Source organism: Agaricus bisporus (assembly GCF_000300575.1).
Source record: "Agaricus bisporus var. bisporus H97 unplaced genomic scaffold AGABI2scaffold_2, whole genome shotgun sequence".
Lineage (NCBI taxonomy): Eukaryota > Fungi > Basidiomycota > Agaricomycetes > Agaricales > Agaricaceae > Agaricus > Agaricus bisporus.
In genome coordinates, this window is record NW_006267355.1 from 1,356,102 (window position 1) to 1,378,280 (window position 22,179).

At 47.7% G+C, this 22,179-nt stretch overlaps 11 protein-coding genes across 11 annotated transcripts; 4 read left to right on the plus strand and 7 right to left on the minus strand.

The window, feature by feature from the left end:
• Window positions 1-29: 29 nt before the first annotated feature.
• On the minus strand, window positions 30-1,494 carry AGABI2DRAFT_176650 (hypothetical protein; the record flags this gene model as incomplete). Its single annotated transcript, XM_006458149.1, has 6 exons — window positions 30-780; window positions 837-902; window positions 959-1,155; window positions 1,205-1,265; window positions 1,315-1,362; window positions 1,449-1,494. 6 exons carry the CDS (start codon window positions 1,492-1,494, stop codon window positions 152-154), a joined length of 1,047 nt encoding a protein of 348 aa, XP_006458212.1. The 3' UTR covers window positions 30-151.
• A 670-nt stretch (window positions 1,495-2,164) lies between these two features.
• Window positions 2,165-3,264, minus strand: AGABI2DRAFT_115224 (hypothetical protein; the record flags this gene model as incomplete). The annotated part of the gene is made up of 3 exons (XM_006458150.1): window positions 2,165-2,940; window positions 2,993-3,052; window positions 3,114-3,264. 3 exons carry the CDS (start codon window positions 3,262-3,264, stop codon window positions 2,165-2,167), a joined length of 987 nt encoding a protein of 328 aa, XP_006458213.1.
• A 1,259-nt stretch (window positions 3,265-4,523) lies between these two features.
• Window positions 4,524-8,231, minus strand: AGABI2DRAFT_115225 (hypothetical protein; the record flags this gene model as incomplete). The annotated part of the gene is made up of 8 exons (XM_006458151.1): window positions 4,524-4,792; window positions 4,844-5,007; window positions 5,071-5,174; window positions 5,227-6,066; window positions 6,117-6,265; window positions 6,319-7,332; window positions 7,374-7,484; window positions 7,553-8,231. 8 exons carry the CDS (start codon window positions 8,229-8,231, stop codon window positions 4,524-4,526), a joined length of 3,330 nt encoding a protein of 1,109 aa, XP_006458214.1.
• A 214-nt stretch (window positions 8,232-8,445) lies between these two features.
• AGABI2DRAFT_190572 (hypothetical protein) lies at window positions 8,446-10,910 on the minus strand. Its single transcript, XM_006458152.1, has 10 exons — window positions 10,823-10,910; window positions 10,724-10,734; window positions 10,504-10,559; window positions 10,417-10,453; window positions 10,243-10,360; window positions 9,939-10,188; window positions 9,547-9,884; window positions 9,340-9,492; window positions 9,109-9,278; window positions 8,446-9,041 (listed from the first exon to the last, which is right to left on the minus strand). Exons 3-10 carry the CDS (start codon window positions 10,511-10,513, stop codon window positions 8,885-8,887), a joined length of 1,233 nt encoding a protein of 410 aa, XP_006458215.1. The 5' UTR covers window positions 10,514-10,559; window positions 10,724-10,734; window positions 10,823-10,910; the 3' UTR covers window positions 8,446-8,884.
• A 548-nt stretch (window positions 10,911-11,458) lies between these two features.
• On the minus strand, window positions 11,459-12,170 carry AGABI2DRAFT_134021 (hypothetical protein). Its single transcript, XM_006458153.1, has 3 exons — window positions 12,113-12,170; window positions 11,919-12,066; window positions 11,459-11,848 (listed from the first exon to the last, which is right to left on the minus strand). Exons 2-3 carry the CDS (start codon window positions 12,030-12,032, stop codon window positions 11,726-11,728), a joined length of 237 nt encoding a protein of 78 aa, XP_006458216.1. The 5' UTR covers window positions 12,033-12,066; window positions 12,113-12,170; the 3' UTR covers window positions 11,459-11,725.
• Window positions 12,171-13,412: 1,242 nt separating this feature from the next.
• On the minus strand, window positions 13,413-15,201 carry AGABI2DRAFT_190574 (hypothetical protein). Its single transcript, XM_006458154.1, has 8 exons — window positions 15,055-15,201; window positions 14,966-14,991; window positions 14,752-14,905; window positions 14,459-14,692; window positions 14,224-14,409; window positions 14,047-14,163; window positions 13,909-13,994; window positions 13,413-13,858 (listed from the first exon to the last, which is right to left on the minus strand). The coding sequence occupies exons 1-8, from the start codon at window positions 15,082-15,084 to the stop codon at window positions 13,669-13,671; spliced, it is 1,023 nt and encodes a 340-aa protein (XP_006458217.1). The 5' UTR covers window positions 15,085-15,201; the 3' UTR covers window positions 13,413-13,668.
• A 115-nt stretch (window positions 15,202-15,316) lies between these two features.
• AGABI2DRAFT_190575 (argininosuccinate lyase) lies at window positions 15,317-17,223 on the minus strand. Its single transcript, XM_006458155.1, has 8 exons — window positions 17,095-17,223; window positions 16,871-17,045; window positions 16,561-16,812; window positions 16,163-16,509; window positions 16,033-16,117; window positions 15,842-15,985; window positions 15,713-15,793; window positions 15,317-15,650 (listed from the first exon to the last, which is right to left on the minus strand). Exons 1-8 carry the CDS (start codon window positions 17,157-17,159, stop codon window positions 15,408-15,410), a joined length of 1,392 nt encoding a protein of 463 aa, XP_006458218.1. The 5' UTR covers window positions 17,160-17,223; the 3' UTR covers window positions 15,317-15,407.
• Window positions 17,224-17,292: 69 nt separating this feature from the next.
• Window positions 17,293-19,199, plus strand: AGABI2DRAFT_190577 (hypothetical protein). The gene is made up of 7 exons (XM_006458156.1): window positions 17,293-17,383; window positions 17,435-17,533; window positions 17,587-17,805; window positions 17,857-18,277; window positions 18,334-18,671; window positions 18,724-18,765; window positions 18,816-19,199. The coding sequence occupies exons 1-7, from the start codon at window positions 17,307-17,309 to the stop codon at window positions 19,069-19,071; spliced, it is 1,452 nt and encodes a 483-aa protein (XP_006458219.1). The 5' UTR covers window positions 17,293-17,306; the 3' UTR covers window positions 19,072-19,199.
• A 125-nt stretch (window positions 19,200-19,324) lies between these two features.
• Window positions 19,325-20,485, plus strand: AGABI2DRAFT_216597 (hypothetical protein). Its single transcript, XM_006458157.1, has 5 exons — window positions 19,325-19,516; window positions 19,566-19,630; window positions 19,679-19,722; window positions 19,783-20,083; window positions 20,136-20,485. The coding sequence occupies exons 1-5, from the start codon at window positions 19,377-19,379 to the stop codon at window positions 20,246-20,248; spliced, it is 663 nt and encodes a 220-aa protein (XP_006458220.1). The 5' UTR covers window positions 19,325-19,376; the 3' UTR covers window positions 20,249-20,485.
• Window positions 20,486-20,681: 196 nt separating this feature from the next.
• Window positions 20,682-21,413, plus strand: AGABI2DRAFT_115231 (hypothetical protein; the record flags this gene model as incomplete). The annotated part of the gene is made up of 4 exons (XM_006458158.1): window positions 20,682-20,864; window positions 20,923-21,004; window positions 21,065-21,279; window positions 21,330-21,413. 4 exons carry the CDS (start codon window positions 20,682-20,684, stop codon window positions 21,411-21,413), a joined length of 564 nt encoding a protein of 187 aa, XP_006458221.1.
• Window positions 21,414-21,651: 238 nt separating this feature from the next.
• AGABI2DRAFT_115232 (hypothetical protein) lies at window positions 21,652-22,166 on the plus strand (the record flags this gene model as incomplete). Its single annotated transcript, XM_006458159.1, has 4 exons — window positions 21,652-21,778; window positions 21,829-21,956; window positions 22,006-22,053; window positions 22,122-22,166. The coding sequence occupies 4 exons, from the start codon at window positions 21,652-21,654 to the stop codon at window positions 22,164-22,166; spliced, it is 348 nt and encodes a 115-aa protein (XP_006458222.1).
• Window positions 22,167-22,179: the final 13 nt, after the last annotated feature.

Genomic DNA, 22,179 nt, shown 5'->3' on the forward strand with positions numbered 1-22,179 from the left:
ATGCGCAAGGATGAACAATATACGATGTTCTGATTAATTGAGTTATTAAAAAGGAAATTACACAATAGAACTATTTAGGTACTGTACTGTCCAGTCTAGTTTGCTGCATTAGTGTACTTAATTCTGCATGATGCCCAATTATTTTCCCGAGTCAGAATTTGTCTGCGCGTATCCACTCTGACCTATTTGGGAGTGGAATAGGAAGATCATGATCGTCTACTGTCGACGGAAAGAGACTTGTCGTATCCCAAGGACGTTGAAGAACAGGCTGTAATGTCTTCTCGGACTTGAGCCCCTCCATATACATTGAACCGGTAGAGGTGACGGAATGAGATGGTCGGGGAGGAAGAGAAGTGTTTCCTGCGGTAGGAGTTCCTCGTTCACTCGGGTGCAAGGACAGCAGCGTTCGGTCAGTCGACGCGGATGCGGTCTTTGTCCTTCTATGGTTACCAGGGGCGAAGCTGCAATGAGCTGGATGCTCGTTGCGATATGGATGATGCTTAGATGCAGCATAAGGATTGTCTTTTCCTCGACGAACGTTGACGTTCTCTGCCCAAGGGGCCTTTTCAATATCTTTTACCACAGACAAGTGACCCCGCTCTATGAGAACTACGGCACCATAATCCTCGAGTTGAAATGGCGAGATTGTCTGATGCAGCAAGACCTCCATCCGAGGATCGACAAACCAATCGACAGCGTACATTGTTCTTGTCCAAATATCAGGATAGATGGGTTGATGTACCATGACGGTAACAAATAATCCAATGAAGTATGCAAAAACTAATTATTCGGGGCGAGAGTTAGCTCTGAAGATCATTGTCATTTTAATTACTCACCAATCAAGCTATTCAGCCACGATACAGGTACAAGAACTAGTGTAGAGGCGCATACGTTCCAGTCTCCTGATGCAACCTATTTCAGACTCTAGCGCCTTCAAAATTTGGTGTGGTAAACACACCTGTCGGAGTGCAATTTAGAGATAAACCGCTCGTAGTCAACATTATAGTAGCTGCTGGACACGTCTTCAGAATTGCAGCCTTGGAAACCGACAATTCTGTCATACCTAACTGGAACAAAGATAGAACTGCCATCCATCCACATTCAACCATTATCCTTGTCGACGGAATCTGCGGTATAAAGTACCCAATTATTGACCTGTTTGTTACTGAGAGTAGTCCCCAACGGCAAAAAGTCGGAAACTCACGATCCAATACATATTAATAGGAGGCAGTTTGAAATGATCATGATTATCGACGGCATGGACACTGCGTTCTTGAGTAACGGTGAAGCTCCAGGGTTAAGTATTCGACGTACCGAATTGCCCACTGGTCAAGAGAGAGTTGATATTCCAGGCCGAAATCACTACCGACAAAAAAGCAAACATCAAGAGGAGAGCTTCAAATACTTAATATATATATATATGGACCTTGTCATGAAGAAACACTCACCAAAAAGAACAGTTCGCAGAAGGAGAAACGTATTAAACATAGCCATCGTGATCGTTGAAGCAAGTCCAGTACAGAGTCTTGGAGTGAGAAAGATCGAAAAAGTAACAGGTCAAAAAGAGCGGAAGTCGTAGTAACCAATCCCGAGGCCTGCACGGAAGAGGACAAAGAAAAGGGCGTTAGAGAGAATCTACAGCCTTAGCCAGGCTAAGGACTCAGACTCCTCACCAGGAGCGAACAAGGCGTTATACTTATACGACTGGCTTCCTTTCCCAGCCCCTGGATTTGTACGGCATTTCGAGTATAAGACAATAAGAGGACAATAGGATGAGAATAGGATGAGCATCTAGGACTGCAACAGAAACAACGTTGTCTATATTAGGAAAGGTCGTTGACGGGACGCATGGTAACATCTTGCCTGATACCGTAATAAAAAGATAATATCATTTGAAGTACAAATTCTCTTGGTGCTAGTTTTCTATGGTGATCCTACGTGCTCTATGAAACCAAAAATTAAATAATATAGGAGACGAGATCTGATTTTACTACGCTACGTTGAGATTGACAATATACAGAGCTTTGTTTATCATAGTCATACATGACGTTCATACCACTACAATAAACTTGAGCATAGCAATCAGCCAGTGATTTTGCGCTCTTGATTTTACAGGATACCTACACTGGAGCCCTATTTGGCACATCTACCTGGAAGAACTCCTCTAGGGACTCATAGGTCTCACAGGTGCAAAAGACGAATGGCTGATGGGTTGTCCCTCCCCTGGGCCCGGTCGTTCCTGACGCACTCTCGATTCTGAAGGTGCCGCTACGAAGGACGAATCATCTTGAAAAACTGGCGCTTGTTTTCTTTTCCCTTTGGTGGTACTCCGTGATATGATATCGGGCCTCGGCCAATCACCTAGTGGCGGTGGCGACAATGGAAGATTTGATTGTGGGAGGCTCGGAAGTGACCTAGGTATAGCCCTCATGGATGGCTGGTTCGACACAGGCCGTAGGCGAGCTGGCTCCGAGCTGGGAATAGGGATACTTGGCTGTAAAAATGAGGGATAGAGCGAAGACGCGAAGTTATCTTCCGCACTGGCCCCTAGCGCCGGTAAGATTGACGTCCGAACTATGGGAGCTGTGGCCGCAGGTGGCAGATTCGGGATATGAGAGTGACCAAACTCCACATTGACAGGGCTGAAGTGTTCAATCTGATATTCGTCGCTCAGACCAGATCTCCAAGAGAATATTGGTTCGCGCCGGTTAGGGTGCGAGAGCGCACGCTTGGGTTTAGGTGCCCGAATGATCGGTACAGCATTTTGGTAACCCGATTGAAATACTGGAAGAGGAGGAGGAGAGGGAGTGATGGGGGAGCCGGCGAGGATAACACATGTCCCAGACCAAGGGAACTTGCGCATTGTAGACACCCAAATCGTCGCGTCTCTCTTTTTGTTGATACAGACAGCAAACATGAAAACAGAAAAGTATATCAGCACTAGACACAGTGGATGAGCATGTTGACTTGGACATAAACCGAAAATACGAACAGGATACAGCACAGAACCAAGTGAACGCCAACATCACAAGAGTAGAATTGCATCTTGAATCTACAAAAGAATACCATCAATGCGATTACTACAAAATCAGAAGAAACTTGATAATGCCCACGTGAATCAGTGATATTGCAATTTTCCCGAGACGCAAAGACGCCCAAAGTGATGCCAGCAGCTATAAAGCCAGTTAGCTCCTTTGAAGCCCCAAAAGCGTGATTTGAAGCGTACCAAGATACATCAAGCCCCACAGAGAAACCCAGAGGCATTCAAACCATACCAATGCGAGGAAGCAACTTGTTTGAGCAAGTTCTACAAAGGCGCTTTTTTGGTGAGATTTGATTAGCTCTCTTCAACAGGTATTGTTAAGGAAATTGTTTACATAGTGAAAAAAAGAATCAACCCGGAACATCCAAGAAAAGTCGAATACGAATCAATACCCAACAAAGGCGCTAGAAACATTATGTTGAATGAAAATAATAGACGATAATGGTGGTTATTGTTAACTCACCCCTGTTGGACGTCTCAAAACCACGAACAAGGTCGAGATTCCAAACAGAAGTGCTTGCAACTAGAGCGTTGCAGATAAGAAAAATAACTGTAAATAACAAGTCAGACGTGAATATTTGAATACACAGCTTGATATGAGAAACTGTATGGGGATGCCTACCAAGAACACAATATCGAAAAGCCCCCAGATTCAGTTTTCCAAGCAGGTAGCTCACAGACATATTGACATAAGATCTCGCCCGTAGAAGTACGAGCAAGGGAGGACAAGGAGGTATCGAAGCTCAAAGAATGTCGATAAAGCAGATAGATAATGAACGACCAGGGTTGGATCTTGAAAACACGGAGTGAGAGTTCCGGTGGAGTATGCTGCGGTAGAGACAAGACCTTCTATGAGCGCAGCTCAAAACCCAATGTCGGTGCTGAGCGCTGAGGTGGGAAGAACACAGCAGCTTCCGCACAGTGATCCCCGCTCAAAATCCCAGAATCAAGCCATCAGTAAGTTGGTCTCATGTCACGCGTTAGTAATCTATCAGTGAGCGTTGCGGATAACTGTAGATATTTAGGGCAATTCTTTCAAGCCAGACATAGAAGCCGGGGCAGAAATTGGCATTAAGAATACGCTACTACAGAGGAAGAAGCTAGGCGGAGGTTGGACGGACTTGATAATAGATAGGACGGGAAACGACATATGACCCTGACACTTGTGACCTGGTTGGTCATTCGTATAGGTAAGAGCACCAGCTATTGGATAGAAACTCGGCATACTGTATCCCCTCAAGAATCAGGATCAGAGAAAAGAGATCGTCCTTGGAGTAACCTCGGAAATGAATTTCATACTGAATTTTGAAGTGCAGAGTGCTCAACTAGTCGCCATCCTATCGCGACCCGATATCCTAAGATTTCAGAGCAAAATCACTGGCGCCGTTGAGACAACCAGGAATAGAGTTCAGCTGTTGTATTCCTGTGTGTGATAAATCCCTTGAACCAACACTCCAACCTAATGATGAATGATCACCACTTAACGCCAATTGAATCCTGCCGACAGAACCGAAGGGGAAGAATCACTTCGTGGGAAGGGAGGCTTGGAAAAGTGTCGTGACCTCACTGGTAAATCCGCGGAGCGCTGAGCCTCGTCACTTGAGGATGGGAACGCGACAGAATGACCAGTGAGCAGAGTCGTCAGCTCTGGGATAAATTTTTTTACTGATAAGGACGTGTCTTGCGATAATCGTTTGACAATCTCCACGAGAAGATTAGGCACAGACTCAGATTCCCGCACAAATTTATCTGAGTGCTGCAATTCAGCCTCGTGGCAGATACTGAGTGAGAAAAACATACCGCAAACGCTTCCGACGAATCGGGCGACACTAATTCTCACATCCGTGACAGTGTCCTTTGATAAATCAGAGATGACACGGAGCGTTGCATCAGTCAACGCCGTAGATGGTTTCCGCCCTGAGTTGACAGAAGCTAAAAACAATGATCGTTGACAAGATGCATATCTAAAAACATGTCAATCACGGTCGAGCGCGTTAGGAATTTTGGGGATTTGCTATATCACATACGTCATCCTGCGACGGAACGTTGAAGTAATGAGTCCATCGATTGCAGCATTAAGGTCTTCGTGGATATCCTGACGAGAGGATAACAAATCTAAAACCTTTGGAAGCTTTGTATTGATAGAGTGAGGCAAAGAAGTACGTATCAAGGAGATCACTTACACAATCAATAGCAACGTCACGGACGCCTTGCTCGAGGTCAGCTAAGGCATGTGTTTCTATCACTTTGACCACAGGTAAGATTTCCTGGCCTAGTATCCCCGCCACTTTAATTAACTCCTGAAGAATAATCTTGCGTTCTCTCCAAACCCGGAAAACTTTGTTCTCCCAATTGTTCATTACACCCCCCCAAAATGAAAGACCCTGCTCTTTACCAACAACACTGGCTAGCACATCCAGATTTTCGATGGCTCTGATACGTGTGGCAGAATCTTTACAGTTGATTGCATCCCACCATACGGGAACGATATCTTGACGCGTATGCTCAGCTCCTATAATTTTTGCGATCTCACCCAACCCAGCAGCCAAGGAACGTTTAACATCATTCATGCGATTAGCGGCAAGGTCCTGATAAGCGCCCCTCAGTTCGCCCCAACGGTCTTTACCCAACGTCAGCGTCACAGCCGGGAAACCAAAGGCCAGGGTTAAAGGTCGTTTAGTGTCGAGGTAAAATGCCTCCATTGGAGGAGGTACATCGAAAGTGATTAAACGCGTTCCGTTGCGAACAATCTTGTCTTCTTCACGACCAAGGTACATACGCAGGAGGAAATCAGGGGGACCCTGAGGATCATCTGCAAATGCATATATCGTTTCTGATAATGAGTCCAGAGCGCTCTCGCGAACGGTGATTTCTGGGTCCTGAGAAAGCGCAGTCAAAGTCTTGAACGTGAGCTTCCGCCGCTCTTCAAAAGGAAGTCGTTGAGCCAATGGGGGGAGTGAAAACAGGATATTTTGCCGGACATCGGGGTGAGGGTCACTAACAAGGCACATAAACATAGGGAGCTATATGGTGATCAGCGGCGAGTGCATGACACAACTTTCAACAAACCTACCAAATCCCGGACGACAAACTCGATGGGAACAACCCTAGCAAGCGCGCCAACAGCGAATGCGGCCTCACGCCTTACCCAAAAGACAGGATCACGGACTGCGCGATTGACGTCATTTATGAAGTAAATTTCGGCGTCAAGATCGGCGATACCTATCCATCGGAAGACTTGAGAACGGTAGAGGTATGGAGCCTCAATGACTCACCATTGCTAGCGACAGCTGCAATAAGCCGCATAGTCGACCAACGTCCGTTTGTAACTTGCTCATCATAGAAAATATCTTCTTCCTCCTCGTGTATCATATTCCCGAGGTTGAGTTGATATGCAAGTGGACCTTTGGGTTGAGATAACCGTCTCGGTCGGAGAAAAGCGGGAAGAGCGTATTGGGAAGAAGGGCTCTGTGATGTGGGTGCGGACAGGTTTGTATCATAAGTCGCTTGACGTGGATCTTCATCGGGCGAAGTATGCATCGAACATGAATGATGGGGAGAAGGAGTTCCTGTTTCCGTACCGGTTCTATTGAAACTTGGCGATGATGAGACGCCAGTGACAAGGACCCTCGGTGAAGATCCGGAGGATGAACTGGTCGAGGATGCTGATGGCGTCGAAGAAGGCGTCGAAAACGCGGTGGGAACAATTGGAAAGTATGGATTAACCACATCTTCTTTGGTGATTACATTAGCGGACGATGCATCGAGGACAGTCGAGGTCGTGTCACCATTCTCATGAATCGGATCATCTGGTGAAATGACTCGCACTGTATCCCCATTCTGAGCTTGAAGCAATGACCGTCGCTCGTCCACTTTCGATCCAGCTGTCACCAAACCATCTTGATCACAGTTACCGTTATTTTGCCACAATGAATCCAGGCGGCCCAAAGCGACTATAATGGCAGCGAAAATTTCATGCTTCACTCGCGTTCTTTCTTCCGGACCGAAAACACCGACGTGGAGCTCTTCTTCCTGGGGCTCGGGATCATCCATTGCATAATCCTGTACAGGGTGCTTCCATAGGTTTTCTGGGGGAAGCGAAGGCCTGACTGGGTGACCGCGCGCCAAAGTGTCCTTATCATCGACTTTCTTGATCCGTTCGAGAACTGTTGTGATGGAGCAGCGCGCTGTTTCGCTGACATTACCATTGCTGCTGAGAATCAGCGTCCCAAAAAGAGGGGTGAACGTCTGATAGTGCATCTGGGCGGGCTGCAGAACATTATCGTCGCCTTCTTCAGTATTGCAATCATCGACAACCCGGCAATGCTACAGATCGCTTCATCAGAACGCAGCAATAAGGAATTTTTAGATGCACTCGCTGTAAGGAACCACCACATGACATCTCCAAGGGCGCGGCTGAATTCCTCCTGAACACTCTCATCTGTAACGGTGCACAGAAAATAAAAGATCAGTGAAACAATTACGGCAGACCCATGGGCGAGGACCAACCGGGATCAAGGACGAGCTCGCGGAAGAGGGGCAAGACATACTCTACTGCTTCTTGAGGAGAGACTTCCTGGAGAAGTTGGGGGATATTTTTCACGATGAAAGATCGGTGGATGACTTGCTTGCTCCTGCAAAAGAGGTAAATTTTTTCGAGCGCGGTGAGGCTACCGTCGTCAAGTATGAGATCATTGACGATGTCTACTGGGATGCCGGGATAAATGTCATCTGTGCCGTAGGGACTGAGAGAGACATAATTATTGGGAGGATTGTGAGCCACGAAAGAGGCGGTGGCAGGTGGCGAGAGCGGGTTTTCAGGGCCCTGACCGTCAGGTACGGAGTAAGCATCGGCAGCGGGAGAAGGAGACTGTGAGACGGGAAATTCGACGAAGGGGGAGGACGGGGGAGTAAAGTAGTCAGCGGGACCTGGAGAGGGAGAGTGGGGAGAGTCGACGTCGGAATAGGGGGTGGAGGGCGCGGTGTAGAACTGGAGGAAGGGGGAGTGGACATCCTCGGCGAAGGGGTCGTCGCGCTGGGAGGGGGAGGGGGTGGAGAGAAAAGAAGCAAAGGCGGGAGGGGGAGGGAGGGGGATGTGGGTGGGGCGGGAGGCATTTGCTGAGGACGAAGAGGACGAGTCCATGGGATGATGGAAGGACAAATAGGGAACTGAGAGAAAAGAACCCATGCGCGTCAGCGAGAGGAAGGAGAAGAGGGGAGACCAAGTACCTGTTTGTGCAGTGGAGAGAAGAAAAGGCCCACGTTCAGCCCGCACGTCAGCCGAAAATACAAATGAAATGACGCAACCCGCTTGGACGATCAACAAATCAACAAGATTTCACCGTCGACTCGAACACATGGCTCGCTCCCCCGTCGCACTCCCTCCTCCCCCCCTCGAATCTCGCACTCTCGCACCTCCCTCGCATCTCATGGCACTCACGCACCTCCCCCCTCACATTCTCCCTCTCCCTCTCTGCTGTTGTCCGCCCGCTACGTCATCTCACATCATCAACCCTTATTCTCCCGGCTCCAATCCTCCCGCCATCTCCCTCAGGGCCAGCCCTCTCCTCGGCCAGTGTTTCGCGCCAATCGCCTCTGCCATTCTGTGCGCGCGACGTCCAATCTGCTTCATCTGCGAGACCCGCTCAACCCCACAACACATCACAAGCAACTATGACGTCAGGTTACCTACTTCCCTGGTTCCTGATGTGATCACATCCAAGCTTTGTCACAGGAAATCCGTGTGCACATGTCAATGACGTCGTCGTAATAGCACAACTTCAATATTCTATTGACCGAATCACATCAGCCGCTGTACACTTTATTCATCTCCACCCCTCTTCACAGTGTTCCCCGAACAACCTTATCCAGACTCTCCGCAAAGTACTCTATGTTGTTGCTATTCAACCCTGCCATCGAAATCCGCCCGTTACCAGTCAGGTATACATGTGCCTTCTCCACCAGCGCCTGACTTTGCGCCGGGCTGATCCCCGTGAAGCTAATGCACCAATGCGATCAGAATGGCTTTTCCTCTTTTCCCACCCACCTCCGCCATATTCACTCACCTGAACATGCCAATCTGGTTGATGATGTGGTCCCAGTTTCCAGGCGTGCCCAGTTTCTCCGTGAGCAGTCTATAAAGCTCCTGGCGCATCGCAATAATTCTGTTCGCCATCGTCGAAATGTCTCGTTTCCATTCTTCAAAGAGCCCTGCATCAGACAGGATCAACGTGATCTATACATACATTTTCCATCAAAATTTGTCGTGTGACAGTGCTCCATCTCCCACCACCTACCAAACGGGCTCCATGAGTAGGAGGATTACTGATTTCACTTCTTTGCAAAACCGAGAGCTGGCTCTTTACGCGATCTGCCGTCTCCGAGTCTTGAGATACAACGTGAAGGGCGCCAACACGTTCACCATACAAGCCTGCATTTTTAGCGAAACTCTGCCGTAAAACAAAGTGAACCTTTGCCTACGTCATGCAAATGACCTAACTCACCTGGCACACGAGCATTGCTACTCCGCGATCAACAAAGTAACGGACTGCAAATGCATCTCTATCAAGGTCACCGCTGGCAAATCCCTGGTATGCGCAATCAAAGAAAGCAAAATGTTTACGCTCAAGCATGACTTCAGCGATGGCTTCCCATTGCTCCGAGGTCGGGTCAACACCGGTTGGGTTGTGAGCACAAGCATGAAGCAAGAACACAGACCGCGTCGGTGCCGTTTTTAGTGCATCAATGAACCCGTCAAAATCCAATCCAATCGTTTTCGGGTCATAATAGGGATAGTCCACAGGTTCAATTCCGACATTTCGGAAGATTGCTTGATGGTTAGCTAGGTTATTATTGTCAGCCAACGTGAGAATAACAATCAGTTTTGCTCTCCTACCCCAGGTTGGGTTACTCAGGTATATCCTCTTGTCACCGTTGAAACCGTAGAATCTCGACAAGAAGAGTGCCCCAAGATGATTGGCACCCGTTCCAGAAATGGTCTGCGCACTGACAACGCGTTTATCCTTGATTGCGACTGAACCGGGCCCAAGGATCAACTTGGCCGCTGCAGCGGTATATTCCGGAAGGCCCAAGATGGGGAGGTATTCATGATCCAAAGTTTCATCCTCTAACAAAATTTTCGTTGCCTATCGGATAAAGCCTAATGAGTAGGAAGTGCCCAATAACACATGGTTACCGACTTTTTTGACGACAGGCAAGACCCAAGGCTTGCTGCGATCGTCGCGATAGGCGCCGACACCTAAATTAACTTTCTTCTCGAAGGAATCTGCCTTGTATGCGGCAGTGAGCTTGAATATACTAAACGATTCAACGTAAGACTGCAATGGGCCGTTATAGGAGTAGATTCTACACACCTGTCGGGAGGAGCAAGGGGAACTTGTTGCCAGGTTTCTACTCAAAGGATCAGTATCATTGTGATGATTATCGCTCACGCTGCTCACCTGCCGACATGTCTATAGAATTATTCGAGGATATATGCTTTATGAGGTTATTGAGCCTAGAGACCGCCATCAGTAAAATCTTTTAGATCGAAGACAATGAATCAGTTGGCAGTGGTGGGTACAATATATAGAAGGAAGGAAGGAATCCACAAGAGGCTTCCAAAACCTCCAATCTGAAACAGCACACGGATTGCAGAGAGCAATCCATTAGGAGACTCACCCGATTGCACCCTGACATCGGGAATACAGACGCGATCCATGTGAAATTGCGCGGCAGCGATGAGATAGGTCAAGCCCACTGAACCGGCAGGGGACTGACCTGTGATATCTAGACGATGTGATCAAGAGTAGGAGAGAAAGAGATCGCGATAGTAATGGGGAAGGAACGGTTGCAGGTCATAAGTACTCGGCCTTATATATCATTAGCTCGAGCGCAAATTTTACTTCAATATTATAATCTACATCTCGGTGCCCGTCAAAATTTTTCCCCACGATAGGCAAAGCACACAAACTTTGTGTGAGTGGCAAATCACGATGGCTTACTTGATCGGGTCTTTGACAAAAATTAAGACCTTGGGGACAGAAGGCTGTTGCGTTTTGGTTAGATTGATTCCATTTTGAGCCCAGAGTTGCCCTAAGTCCGCATCTATCGTAAACGCGGAGCTTACACACACAATTCTAGTCGGTGGCAAAACAGCCCAAGATCGGTGTAGCGGTTATTACTACGGATATGAGAGTAGCGTAGCCTGCTTACTCTTACTTAAGTCCGCAGATATCTGGGTTAAATCAGGGTCGCGCATCCATGCATATCATGTTTCGGCCAGACAGAGTACTTGGACATATCCGCGCCACCTGACAGCCGTTGACAGGTTTCGGTTACTTCTTCAGACAATGGCACAATTGCAAGTAAATTACATACCTCTCCAGCACCCTCAAAACAGGACTTAGCTTCTGGACGAATACCTATGTACTTACCACTGACACGGTATAAAGATGGGAACACTGGAACAAAGAGATAGGCAAATTATAATGCAATATTATATATACGTATATACAAAGGCCAATGCAATGAAAATGGAGTGAATATCCATGCCCTGGAGAAGCGGCGACACACGAGTAACCGAGATAAACAATGGGATAATAATGACACAGTCAGAAATGTGGTCAGACGCGGAGACTGGGTATAGTCCTCCGGCTATGCAATACAAAATAAGACAGACGTTCACGCGGTGGCCATCTTGGAGGCCACAGTGCGCTCGCTCTCCAGTTTGTTCTTGTTACGGTCAAAGGCTTGTTGTCGACAGTCTTCCAACTTGCTGCAGTTGTGGTGTTCGGGTAAACGATGCTATTGGGGGAATAAGTGAATAAATTCAATCAATAATTGACTCAGAGCAATAGAACATCAAAAGGCTTACCGAACTGCAGAACTGAGCACGACAGTGGGGGCATTCGCCAACAATGCGAAGTGCTGCGGAGGAACACTGAGATGCAGTGTTAATCTGGAACTGGCAACGTTTCTTGGCAGGCATTATAGAACAGCAGGAGAGTCGGTGAAGTAGACTGCTATACGATGTTAGCGAGGTTCCTATCCAAGAGGCGGAAAACTCACAAAAAAAGGAAAAGTGTGTAGGAGTGGATGGGAGATGTGGTGGTGGGGGAAGAAGAGGAGAGGTCTTGGTTAAATAAAGGCTGCAGCGACGCGTAAGCCCAGGACCCCGGAATATCCCTACTAAGGCCGTACACGTTTTCGGACAGGTTTTGGACCCACGGCCAGTAGGCCGGGGCAAAAATAGGCAAAAATCGGTGGCGCGAAAACTGTTTTGGCTCGGAGGCCGGGTCCAGAGAGGGTCAGATCGAGCGGAGGCCGGGTCCGCAAGAGGAGCTTACAGTGTAACAGTTAAGGCCATACTTGTACAGTTTCTACTCCTCCCTTCCCTAGAATTCATACCTATTCTCATCTCCCAATTGCATACCATCATCGAGAGTGGCTTCCTGCTGAACTCTGACCATCAACGTAGCGTTGGGCAGCTGCGCAGGTCGTCTTTGATTGGCTTTCTCACGTGCGAGGTCGAGCGACTCACGGTCGTATCGTTCTGAATTGATGCCGTATATGGTAACTCATCGCATCAGAAATGATGGGATCAATTAAAGCTGCTGCTGCCATCGGATAAGCAACAATTTGGCAGCCACTTTTGTGATTGCTGCTCGTAGTCATCGGGTGATGTTAACTTTGCTCAACATTACTAATGACTATATCATTTTCAACAAATAGTGATACAAGTTATACAGCCAATATCAGCAATGCTGTGAAGGAAATATCTAAGAAGGACACTAGATTAGATATCGAGCTTGTCTACCCGCTGTAAACTCCTACAGATTTTTGGCGATTTTTAGTGATTTTTAGGGAATTTTCCGAGCATTTTCAGAGGCCGTATCCCTGAAATCGGACAGGTTTTTTGAAAATCAGCTCTAGGCCGGGTGCTTTTCCGGACAAAAAGTCTTAAATCGGGTTCGGACAGAAAATCCCAAAATGGCCGATTTCTGGGTACGGCCTTTATAGGGACTATCCGGGGTCCTGTAAGCCCCCATGTCTACTGCACGTGGCTGTCCCCATCTCCGAAATGCACAGCTTCCGTCTCCGGCTCCGGTCTCCGTTGTAATTGCTTTCCGGCTGCTAAACAACAGCCGGACCTGGCAGTGGCACCTCAAGTGCAGACACCACGAGGTAATCGCCAATCGAACGACCGAACACCTACATGAATCAGCCTTTTCTTCTTCAATGTGTGGTTTATGATTTTGCAATTCTAGCGAGCCCGGAATCAAAATTCTATCGGCTAACTCGGACCTACTCTTGGCTCGAGAACCTTCGGAGGAGCCACCATTTCTGAGTAATAGTGTCGCGTGCTGTCTAGTTTCAAGGAGACTCTACTCGTAGAATTAGAAAGATGTTCCCACATTGGCGGTCCCTTTTGTTCCGCTCAAATGCTACCGACGGTATCATAAACCAAGCAAAATAAGACAAACCATGATCACCTAAACTAGTATAGGAATAATAACGAGAGTGAAAGTGGTATATATCATGATGAAAGGTCCGCTGCCTGACATATTATACAAGACGAATAGGGCGAAATTGTCCTAAGACAAACTGGTATAGAACTTGTAAGCTCAGCCCGCACTGGGCGACGGTGAGGGTGCCGGAGGAGAATCATTCTTTTTGTCATCGACGAGCTTCTTGACCTCAACTCCGACAACGACACCAACAATAATAAGGATGATGAGGATGATGATGAAGCAGATCCATCGCTTCTTACGAGCACCACGTGCAGAAACGACGGCCTTATCCATGTGGGTCAACCTAGGGGTGAAACGTCAGTAAGAGTATACCGCCGAAGCTTTTGGTGTTACCCTGTTTCAACGTCTTTCTCAACAGATCCGGCAGCTGTTTCGATGGTGTTAATGACCTCATCCTGCTGTTCAACTAGCACGCTCATCTGTTCAGAATGTCAATCCAAATGGCCCTTCACTCGAACAAAATAAACCTACATCATTAAAAAGCTGGGCAAGTTCAGCAAGGGTCTGCTCAATACGCTTGATCTCTTCGTGACGCTCTTGTACTTCTCGGTATGCTTTTTGAGAACCGTCATAGCGAGAGTTCAGGAGCTACACAACAAGAGAAATTAGCATTCATGGACAATCTTATCAACCAAACTAACCACGTACTGCTTGACTGAAGATTTGGTCATTGCCGGTATCATTTACGACAGCACGGATTTCTTCAGGTGTAGCATCCGGTTTGACTATTTTGTATTGTCTCTCCATCCTCTGCTTGTATTTCGTCCTGTATTGTTGTTCGACCTGTTGATAGTTTTGAATCGCCTCGACGAATTTCGATTTAACAAGGGCCGTCTGATCCACATGAGTGTCACCCAAGCATAGAGCTCCTAGGGGTACGTACTTGTTGCCTCCGAATTTGGGCGTCGCGACCTGAGGCAGGTTGGGCCTCCAGCGCTTTAATCTGTCGTTTCAGCTGATTGCCAAGGGCGCTCGTTTCCTGCATAAGCTCATCTAGCTGCGAGGCATTCCGTTGGGCAGCTGCATCATCCATATTGTTGAGCGTCCTTGAATGAAGTTCGCCGACACGGGAGACGTTGTCATGGAGCGTCTTGATCATATCTTGTATCGACGCAATCTACCCATTGGATTGAGCTGAGGAGAACATGCGAATAAGGTAAATAGGCTAGTATTTACCTCGCCATAAAAGCTCGACATGTCCCCTGGTGTTGTTACTACAACATTATCTTTCACGTCTGACATCTCGTAATAGGGAGCATCTTGTTGAGCGAATGGGTTGGCTCTGCGGCTTTGGTAACCGCCGCCAGACGCCTGCGTTGGGGACGAGTTACTTGAAATTTCCGTTCAGTTCAAGCGAAAAATCGGCCAATAATCCTGAAGTAAAACTCACTAGCCGGCATCACCTCCTTGCTGCGCCTAAACAGCATAAACGAACTCAGAAAAATTCACTATGGTGCCCATCTGAACACGACAACGCACCCTCATAGCTGCTAGCCTGTCTCTTGCCATTTTTCAGATGCCTAGAAAGATTTAGGAAAGAAAGGTGGGTTTCGGGTAAATGTAACAGTGTGAGAGCGAATGGCAATGTCAGAAGAAGAAAGTCACGCCTGACAGACAACAGTTGCTTAAAAGCAGTGGTTTGATGTGTCGCAGACAAACTGCCACAAATACAAGGGCAGTGTCTGCCATAGTGTCTGCCATAGCCGCAGCATGTCCGCAGCCTCGCGTTCCCCAATTCGATCATTTCAATGCCTCACGCACAGATATTGCATTTGTACTACATTACTAGTCTATCACTGTAGCTATCTTTAATTGTCTACGTTCAAATTGCTTTATTTCGCCAGAACATCCCGCAATACTTGAACTTGCCGCTCGACCATCTTCCTACTCGTACCTCCAATTGACTCGCGTCTCTCCACGCTTGCTTCAAAATCAAATACCTTGTGAATATCCTCTGAAAACTTTTCACTCAAGGTCTTGTAGTCTCCAAAGCTGAGGTCGCTTATCTGACATCCCCGAGACTCTGCAAGCGCAACAGCTCGGCCAGAAATGTGATGGGTCTCGCGGAAAGGAACCTGGGCGATATTCATGAGACGACTTTTCACAAGACGGGTGTGCGAACGCAGCTGGTGCTTACCCCTTTGCGGACGAGATAGTCAGCCAAGTCTGTAGCTAAAACGTCCATCGTTAACGCTTGTCGCATTCTCTCAGGGTGAACCTGATAGAAAGTCAGGATGATTACACTTTCTTGTACGATTCAACGTACAGTAAGTGTTGCGATGACGCCCTCGGCGATTTTGAGGGATGCAGAGACATTATCCACAGCATCAAAAAGTGGTTCTTTGTCTTCTTGCAGATCCTTGTTGTAGGTGGAAGGTAGGCCTTTGTACGTCATCAAAAAACCAGCCATCTACATTGTGTTAGCTGGTGCTTTTCGGGAACCACTTGCCTACGTACGTTTCCAAAAATGCGTCCAGACTTTCCACGTAAAAGTTCAAGAGAATCAGGATTCTTTTTCTGGGGCATAATGCTTGAACCGGTACTGCAAGATAATTAGCTACGACCATTTGGCTAACCATAATCCCACCTATAAGCATCACTCAGGGTAACGAAGCCAAATTCGGCCGTAGAATAGATGATCAAGTCCTCGGCCATGCGGCTGATATGAACCATTGTCAAACTGGACCATTGCAGAAATTCGACGATGAAATCACGATCTCCGACTCCCCAAAGACTGTTTTCTGCGACGTGTTGGAACCCGAGTTCCTTGGCCAAGAACTCGCGGTCAACTGCGAAAGGATTTCCGGCCAAAGCACCACACCCAAGGGGTAGAACCGAGATTCGAGGGATGAGTTGCTGCAGACGTTCAAGGTCAGAACGAAAGGAAAATGCATGTGAGAGTAGGAGATGCGGCCAGCGAATGGGTTGGCCTCGCTACACCGACTTGTGAGGAGCTGCATTGGTCAAAGCCCAGAACGTACGGACCTGTAAATGCGTATATCCGGGGAGCAGATAATCCTTCTCCTGGTCGGCCCGTTCAATCATCACGCGTATTAATGCACGTAACCCTTGCTCAACATCTCGAACCTCGTCCAAAAGCCAAAGGCGCATGTCAGTAGCGACTTGATCATTGCGGGAGCGGCCGGTATGCAATTTTCCTCCCAGGGGTCCAATTAGTTCGGTGAGCCGACGTTCATTGGCAGTGTGTATATCCTCGTCGTCCTCCTTCACTTGGAACTAATCCAGTGAAGATAAGTTGAGGGGATGGGGAAATTCGTAGCTCCGCAGAACTTACAATTCCGTCCATCCACTCTTTGCCGACGGATGAGAGCCCGTGGATAATTTTCTCCATTTCATCTTGCGTAAGAATGCCGGCACGGGACAAAGCTTTAGCATAGGCAACAGATCCCCTTACATCGGCATCATACATGCGTCGGTCGTACTTGAGGGACTGATTGAACTCGTGCATGCTGGGACGCTAGATGAGGTATATGTGATTTCCAAAAAAAGAGGACATACAGAGGGTCTGTCTTTCCGGTGAATCTGCCGCCCCATAGTTTTGCCTTGGTGGGTTGTTCTGCCATAGCTGGCACGTTGTGGGGACAGGCGGGCTAAATACGCTGGCTGATTGCAGAGATCTGCGCGATCGGGAAAGTGGGGCATCACGTGCAAGCATACTTGCGTCCCTGAGCCCATATAGGGCCTCACCTGCCGCTCCTCCCCTGCAAGCCATGGCTTCCCTTTGTCCTTCACGGACAACCTCAGTCTATTGGAAGTCGTTTGCTTGTTGTTCGATCGTCGCTAATGCGTGAGTCTCGCCATCCTGCATCTTCATTTCCGCGTTGAGTCCTCGCGCCAGACTATGCTCCGGCGGAATCTTCACCTTTCCCCTCATGCTACCTGTCTTGGCTGATAGATGTCGACTGACGCAGCCCCAGCTGACCACAGTCGTCCTTGCGTGAGTTCTGAAACCTTTCGTCCTGCCCCACTTCCCCTGATTTCATTTCGCAGTGCAATGATGGGGCAATATCCTTTTGCCGCCTTTGCTGGCAAGCTTATCGACTACTATGGCCCTTCCCTTTGCTCCGCCATCGCTGCGATACTATACTCCTCCGCTTTCAGCCTCTTCTCATATCACGTCAACGCGGCAGCCTCGGATGTTCCGATATCTTCTCTCCCTACAATTCTAACAGTCTCCTTCTGCCTGGCCGGCGTGGCTACAGTATTCTCGTGGGCCTTTCTTCTATTCTAAAGTTGTCCATATGCTGACTCTCCTTCTAGGTACTTTTCTTTCCTCTTTGCAGCATCCCGTTTGTTCCCTCAGCAACCTGGTGTCGCATCCGGTACTAGCATGGCACTTTTCGGCCTTTCTCCTCTTTTTCTCACTTACGTCGCCACGAACTGGTTTACGAATCGTTATACGGGCACTTTCCAAGTCGTGCGATTCACTGCCTACCTCGCCTTTGCTGCAGGCGTCTTACATCTCTTGGGTGCTCTGTCATTTAGCCAAGCGGGCCTTAACTCGAAGGATGAACATACAGCGTCTCGTGATCCCGAGCTTCCCCCAAGCGAGACCTCTCAGCTCCTTCCCCGAGGTGAATACACTCCAGAGCTACATGCCAAAACCGACTCTACTCGGGGCCTCTTGACCCAGGGTCACTTTTGGTTACTTATCTTATTTTGCATTTGCGTCTTTGGTGCAGTAAGTGCAGCACTGTGACTGGTGGCAAGCGTCTATTCTTACTCGACTTTCCACAGTCAGAGATGGCAATTTCTAATATAGGCACAATAGTCGCAGCTCTACCTTCCTCGACGTCCGCCGAAGTGACTTCGGACCCACCATCCGCCATGGACAGTACCCCGCAGCAAGTGCGATTGATCTCGATGGCGAACACTTTTACCAGGATCCTAGTCGGTCCTCTCGCAGATTATGTCTCTCCCGTGGCCTCATATCTTCCAAATGGAACCATTGTGCATGCGAGGAAATACCGTATCAGCCGTGTCTTTTTCCTTTTTGTTTCCGCCATCATACTGTCGTTGACCTTCTTGTGGACATCGATTGGCATCACAACGCAGAGTGGTATTTGGCTCCTCAGGTGCGCTATAAACGATCAGTATTATCAACGCAGGCGCTCAACTTCTTTATAGCCTTGGAACAGGTATAGGCTATAGTGCTACTTTTACCGTCATGTAAGTACATTGACCATGAGCTTGCTGCAGACTCTAACTATCTATCATAGCCCGAGTATAGTTTCGTCCGTGTGGGGCCTCAAACATCTTGGACGCAACTTTGGTATCCTTATGTATGCCCCCTTCGCTGGTACACCCATGTTCTCCTACCTCTACGCCTTCGTCTCGCAATCGCATTCCACAAGTGGTGGAATCTGTCGCGGCACGGAATGCTGGAAAACTACATTCCGTCTTACAAGTTTTACATCTCTCTTCGCTGTTTTCATAGCATTGGCGTTATGGCGACAGTGGAGGGGGAGATTATGATAGAGGTTTACGGACGCTTGCTCTTCATTGATACAAGGACATTTTAATACCAGCATTTATATACCTGTCTAATTATCTAGCATAGCTATGCACTCGACTTATGAGCTCCTAACGCAAACCCGACCGCGATGTTGAAATTCCGAAATTCGTGATTCTCGTGCCGATGTGATTGAATCAGTCAGCGTGCTGAGAATAATATCACAGAACAACAGCAGGGACTGATTGCTACTTGAGTCTCTTACGACCTGTTCTACGAATTTCTCATCTGAACTTAGGAATAACCCAGCAGACACCTACGGAAAACAATGACAATTCCTAGGCTGCTGCTGCATGCTGGAGGTGCTGGAACTATTTTCTATGCATATAACGCCATCCAGGGACTGCAAATACACGAAGTGATGGCCAGCCAGTATGGTGGATCCTGGCAGTATCTAACTATACAGGGGTACGTTTGCTTCTAATGTCACAAGAAGCATGCCAAAATCGATGAGAAGAATCCATCTCGCAGAGTTAACTTTGTGGATTAGTCTGATCCTCGACTTTTACCCGTCCGCACGAGGTGAGTGACGTATCTTCTTTGTGACGCACAAGTATTGACTTCCGCTAGTCCTGAAGTTGATCAAGCGATCGTTACTCATTTTAAGCTTACCGGTGAGCAGTCAAAGTACCGGAACCTGTATCTCTCCAGGCTCATACGAATGTATAATTCAGCTGAACATTGTCATTGCATCAATCTACTGGCCTCTCATTTTGTTTTTTCCTGCTGCTCTGTTGCCAGAAGCAGCGGGTACCCCTGCATCCGATGCCATGGTTGACATGCTCGTGTATCTCCCTTTGCACCTAGATCTAGCTATGCACGCTGTACCCGCCGTTGCCCTCGCGGTGGACTTTTTTATATACGAGCAGAAATTTGGAAGGAAATCAACAATCTTGGCACCTCTCCTCGCGTTTGCATATGCAATCTTTTATGGCAGTTGGGTGGAACATTGTAGCTCTAAGAACAACGGAGTTTGTGGGTGGTTCTATCATGCAGTGCCCGATATTATGCTCATAATTGGCTCAAGTCCCATACCCGTTCCTCACGGATAATACTTTCAACGGTCGTTTGGCAATTTATGCAGGAGCTGCTTCTGCTGCGCCTCTGGTGTTTTGGTTTCTCAATGGCATCCATGTCTGAAGCTAGGTGAAACTTGGAAATTTGACGCATCTTGCTCACAGCAATCTGCGGAACCCGGGCGGAAGTCTTTTTCCACCATCATCAGCTGAATTTGGATAAACACAATTTTTCTAATGAGGATTGGTCCCTTTGGCATAAATTACGAATAGAATAGGAAATATACCAGCTAAAACTGGGTGCTGAGCGCTAAACGCAGGGCCTTCAAGCCTTCGTAATGAATACAGTCAAGCTTTCTCTTCAATACCTATCGTTTGCAACAAGATTACATCCTTCTATTTGGCCGAAAAGAGGCTTTCATTGTCGGACTGACAATGACAAGTTTAAACTGAGGCAAACACTATGTAGTGCTTATGTTGTTTGTGACACGAGCCTTTCATTCACCTCTTCCCTTGAATCACTGACTTATGTGAACTTTGAGCTCAGCGCTTGATTAATGCGCGAGACTCATCCTTTACCTGATCATCCTGAATTTTCTGTTCGTGACTATCCGGGATACCGAGAATACCGCGTCGAGAATTTCTACGTGGCTCGGAACGGCTCAGGCAGGATCATACAAAAAGCAACGGGACTCTCATGGTGCTGCGCATTGTTTCCCGTGCTGTTTTCTCTGACACGGGTGAATATTCGAACTTTCCTTCTCCATTACGAAGCTGGCTGACTGATGGTCGTGGTAGGCTTTCGGATTTTGGTGGCTTGCATTTTCGATATTCGCTGCAACTCTTTGGCTTTATATGAAATGCACACAAGTTGTAGCTGGTGCGTTGCTCAACCTTCATCGCAAGCATTCCTGCCTGACGTTAAACTTTCCAACTTCAGAGACGGTCCTTGTCATCCCCCCTCATGGTATCCAACTGGAAACCCACCGAGGATTACCTCGCTGGCCATTGGCAATCTCGAGACGCTTCATATCTTTAACGAACCTGCGAGATGTAATCATCAATGAAGCACTGTATGGCTGGAATGTACGATATTATCTTGCAGCAGTCAAGGAGCATCCGTCAACTGGATTTTCTCTTGACGTCATCTTTGAGGTGAGTCTTGATTGCCTGCGTAGTCGCTCGATACTGACCATAGACTCAAGAGTATACTGCCTCGAATGCCCATCTTGTCAGAAGTTTATCATGGCATACACGAGATGTTAATGAATGGACACGAAGATGGATAGAGGAAGGAAAAACCTCGAGATGTTGTTCAATTATTGTACTACCAGTGGCTTAGACTCTCTAGTGTGATTATTTGAGCCCCTGGTCTCGTATAGACTTCTGAGCACTACATCAGGAAACTGGACTTGAACCACAGCTGCGATTGGCTTGACCGACCTTATTGGAAATTCACGCGTTTGTAATCACAAGTTTAAGTACTGCATCACCCAAAGGCAGCTGTGTTCATTGACATCATCTACTATGGATCAATTACCAGCAGGATCACAATTGCCGCAAGACAAAGATGAGGACAACAAACGTGCGCAGGAAGAGCAAATGCGTCGAGATCTTTTGGCTACAGTGCTAGATACGGCTGCCCGCGAGCGATGTGCGTCGCCTTCCATTGTCAATGTGCTCGATAACTGATCTATCGTCAAGTATCCAGGATCGCCCTTGTCAGCCCAGAGCGGGCCAAGCAGATCGAAGCAATCCTTCTACGAATGGCTCAATCAGGTCAACTCAAAGGGAGGGTGACCGAAGGACAGTTGATTGGTTTTCTCGATCAGGTACCTCGCCAGTCCACTTCAGCATCCCAATTTTGTAAAAATTTTCCAGATGGAGGAGTCTAGTTCACAAAGCACCACCAGAAAATCCACCATTGTGGTAAGTAAACTCTCGAACTTCAAGTAATGTCAAATGGTTGTACACATACTCATTGCCTCACTTCTCAGTTTCATCGAAGGAAGGGCTTAGATGAAGACGACTTCGATATCTGACTCAATATCTATA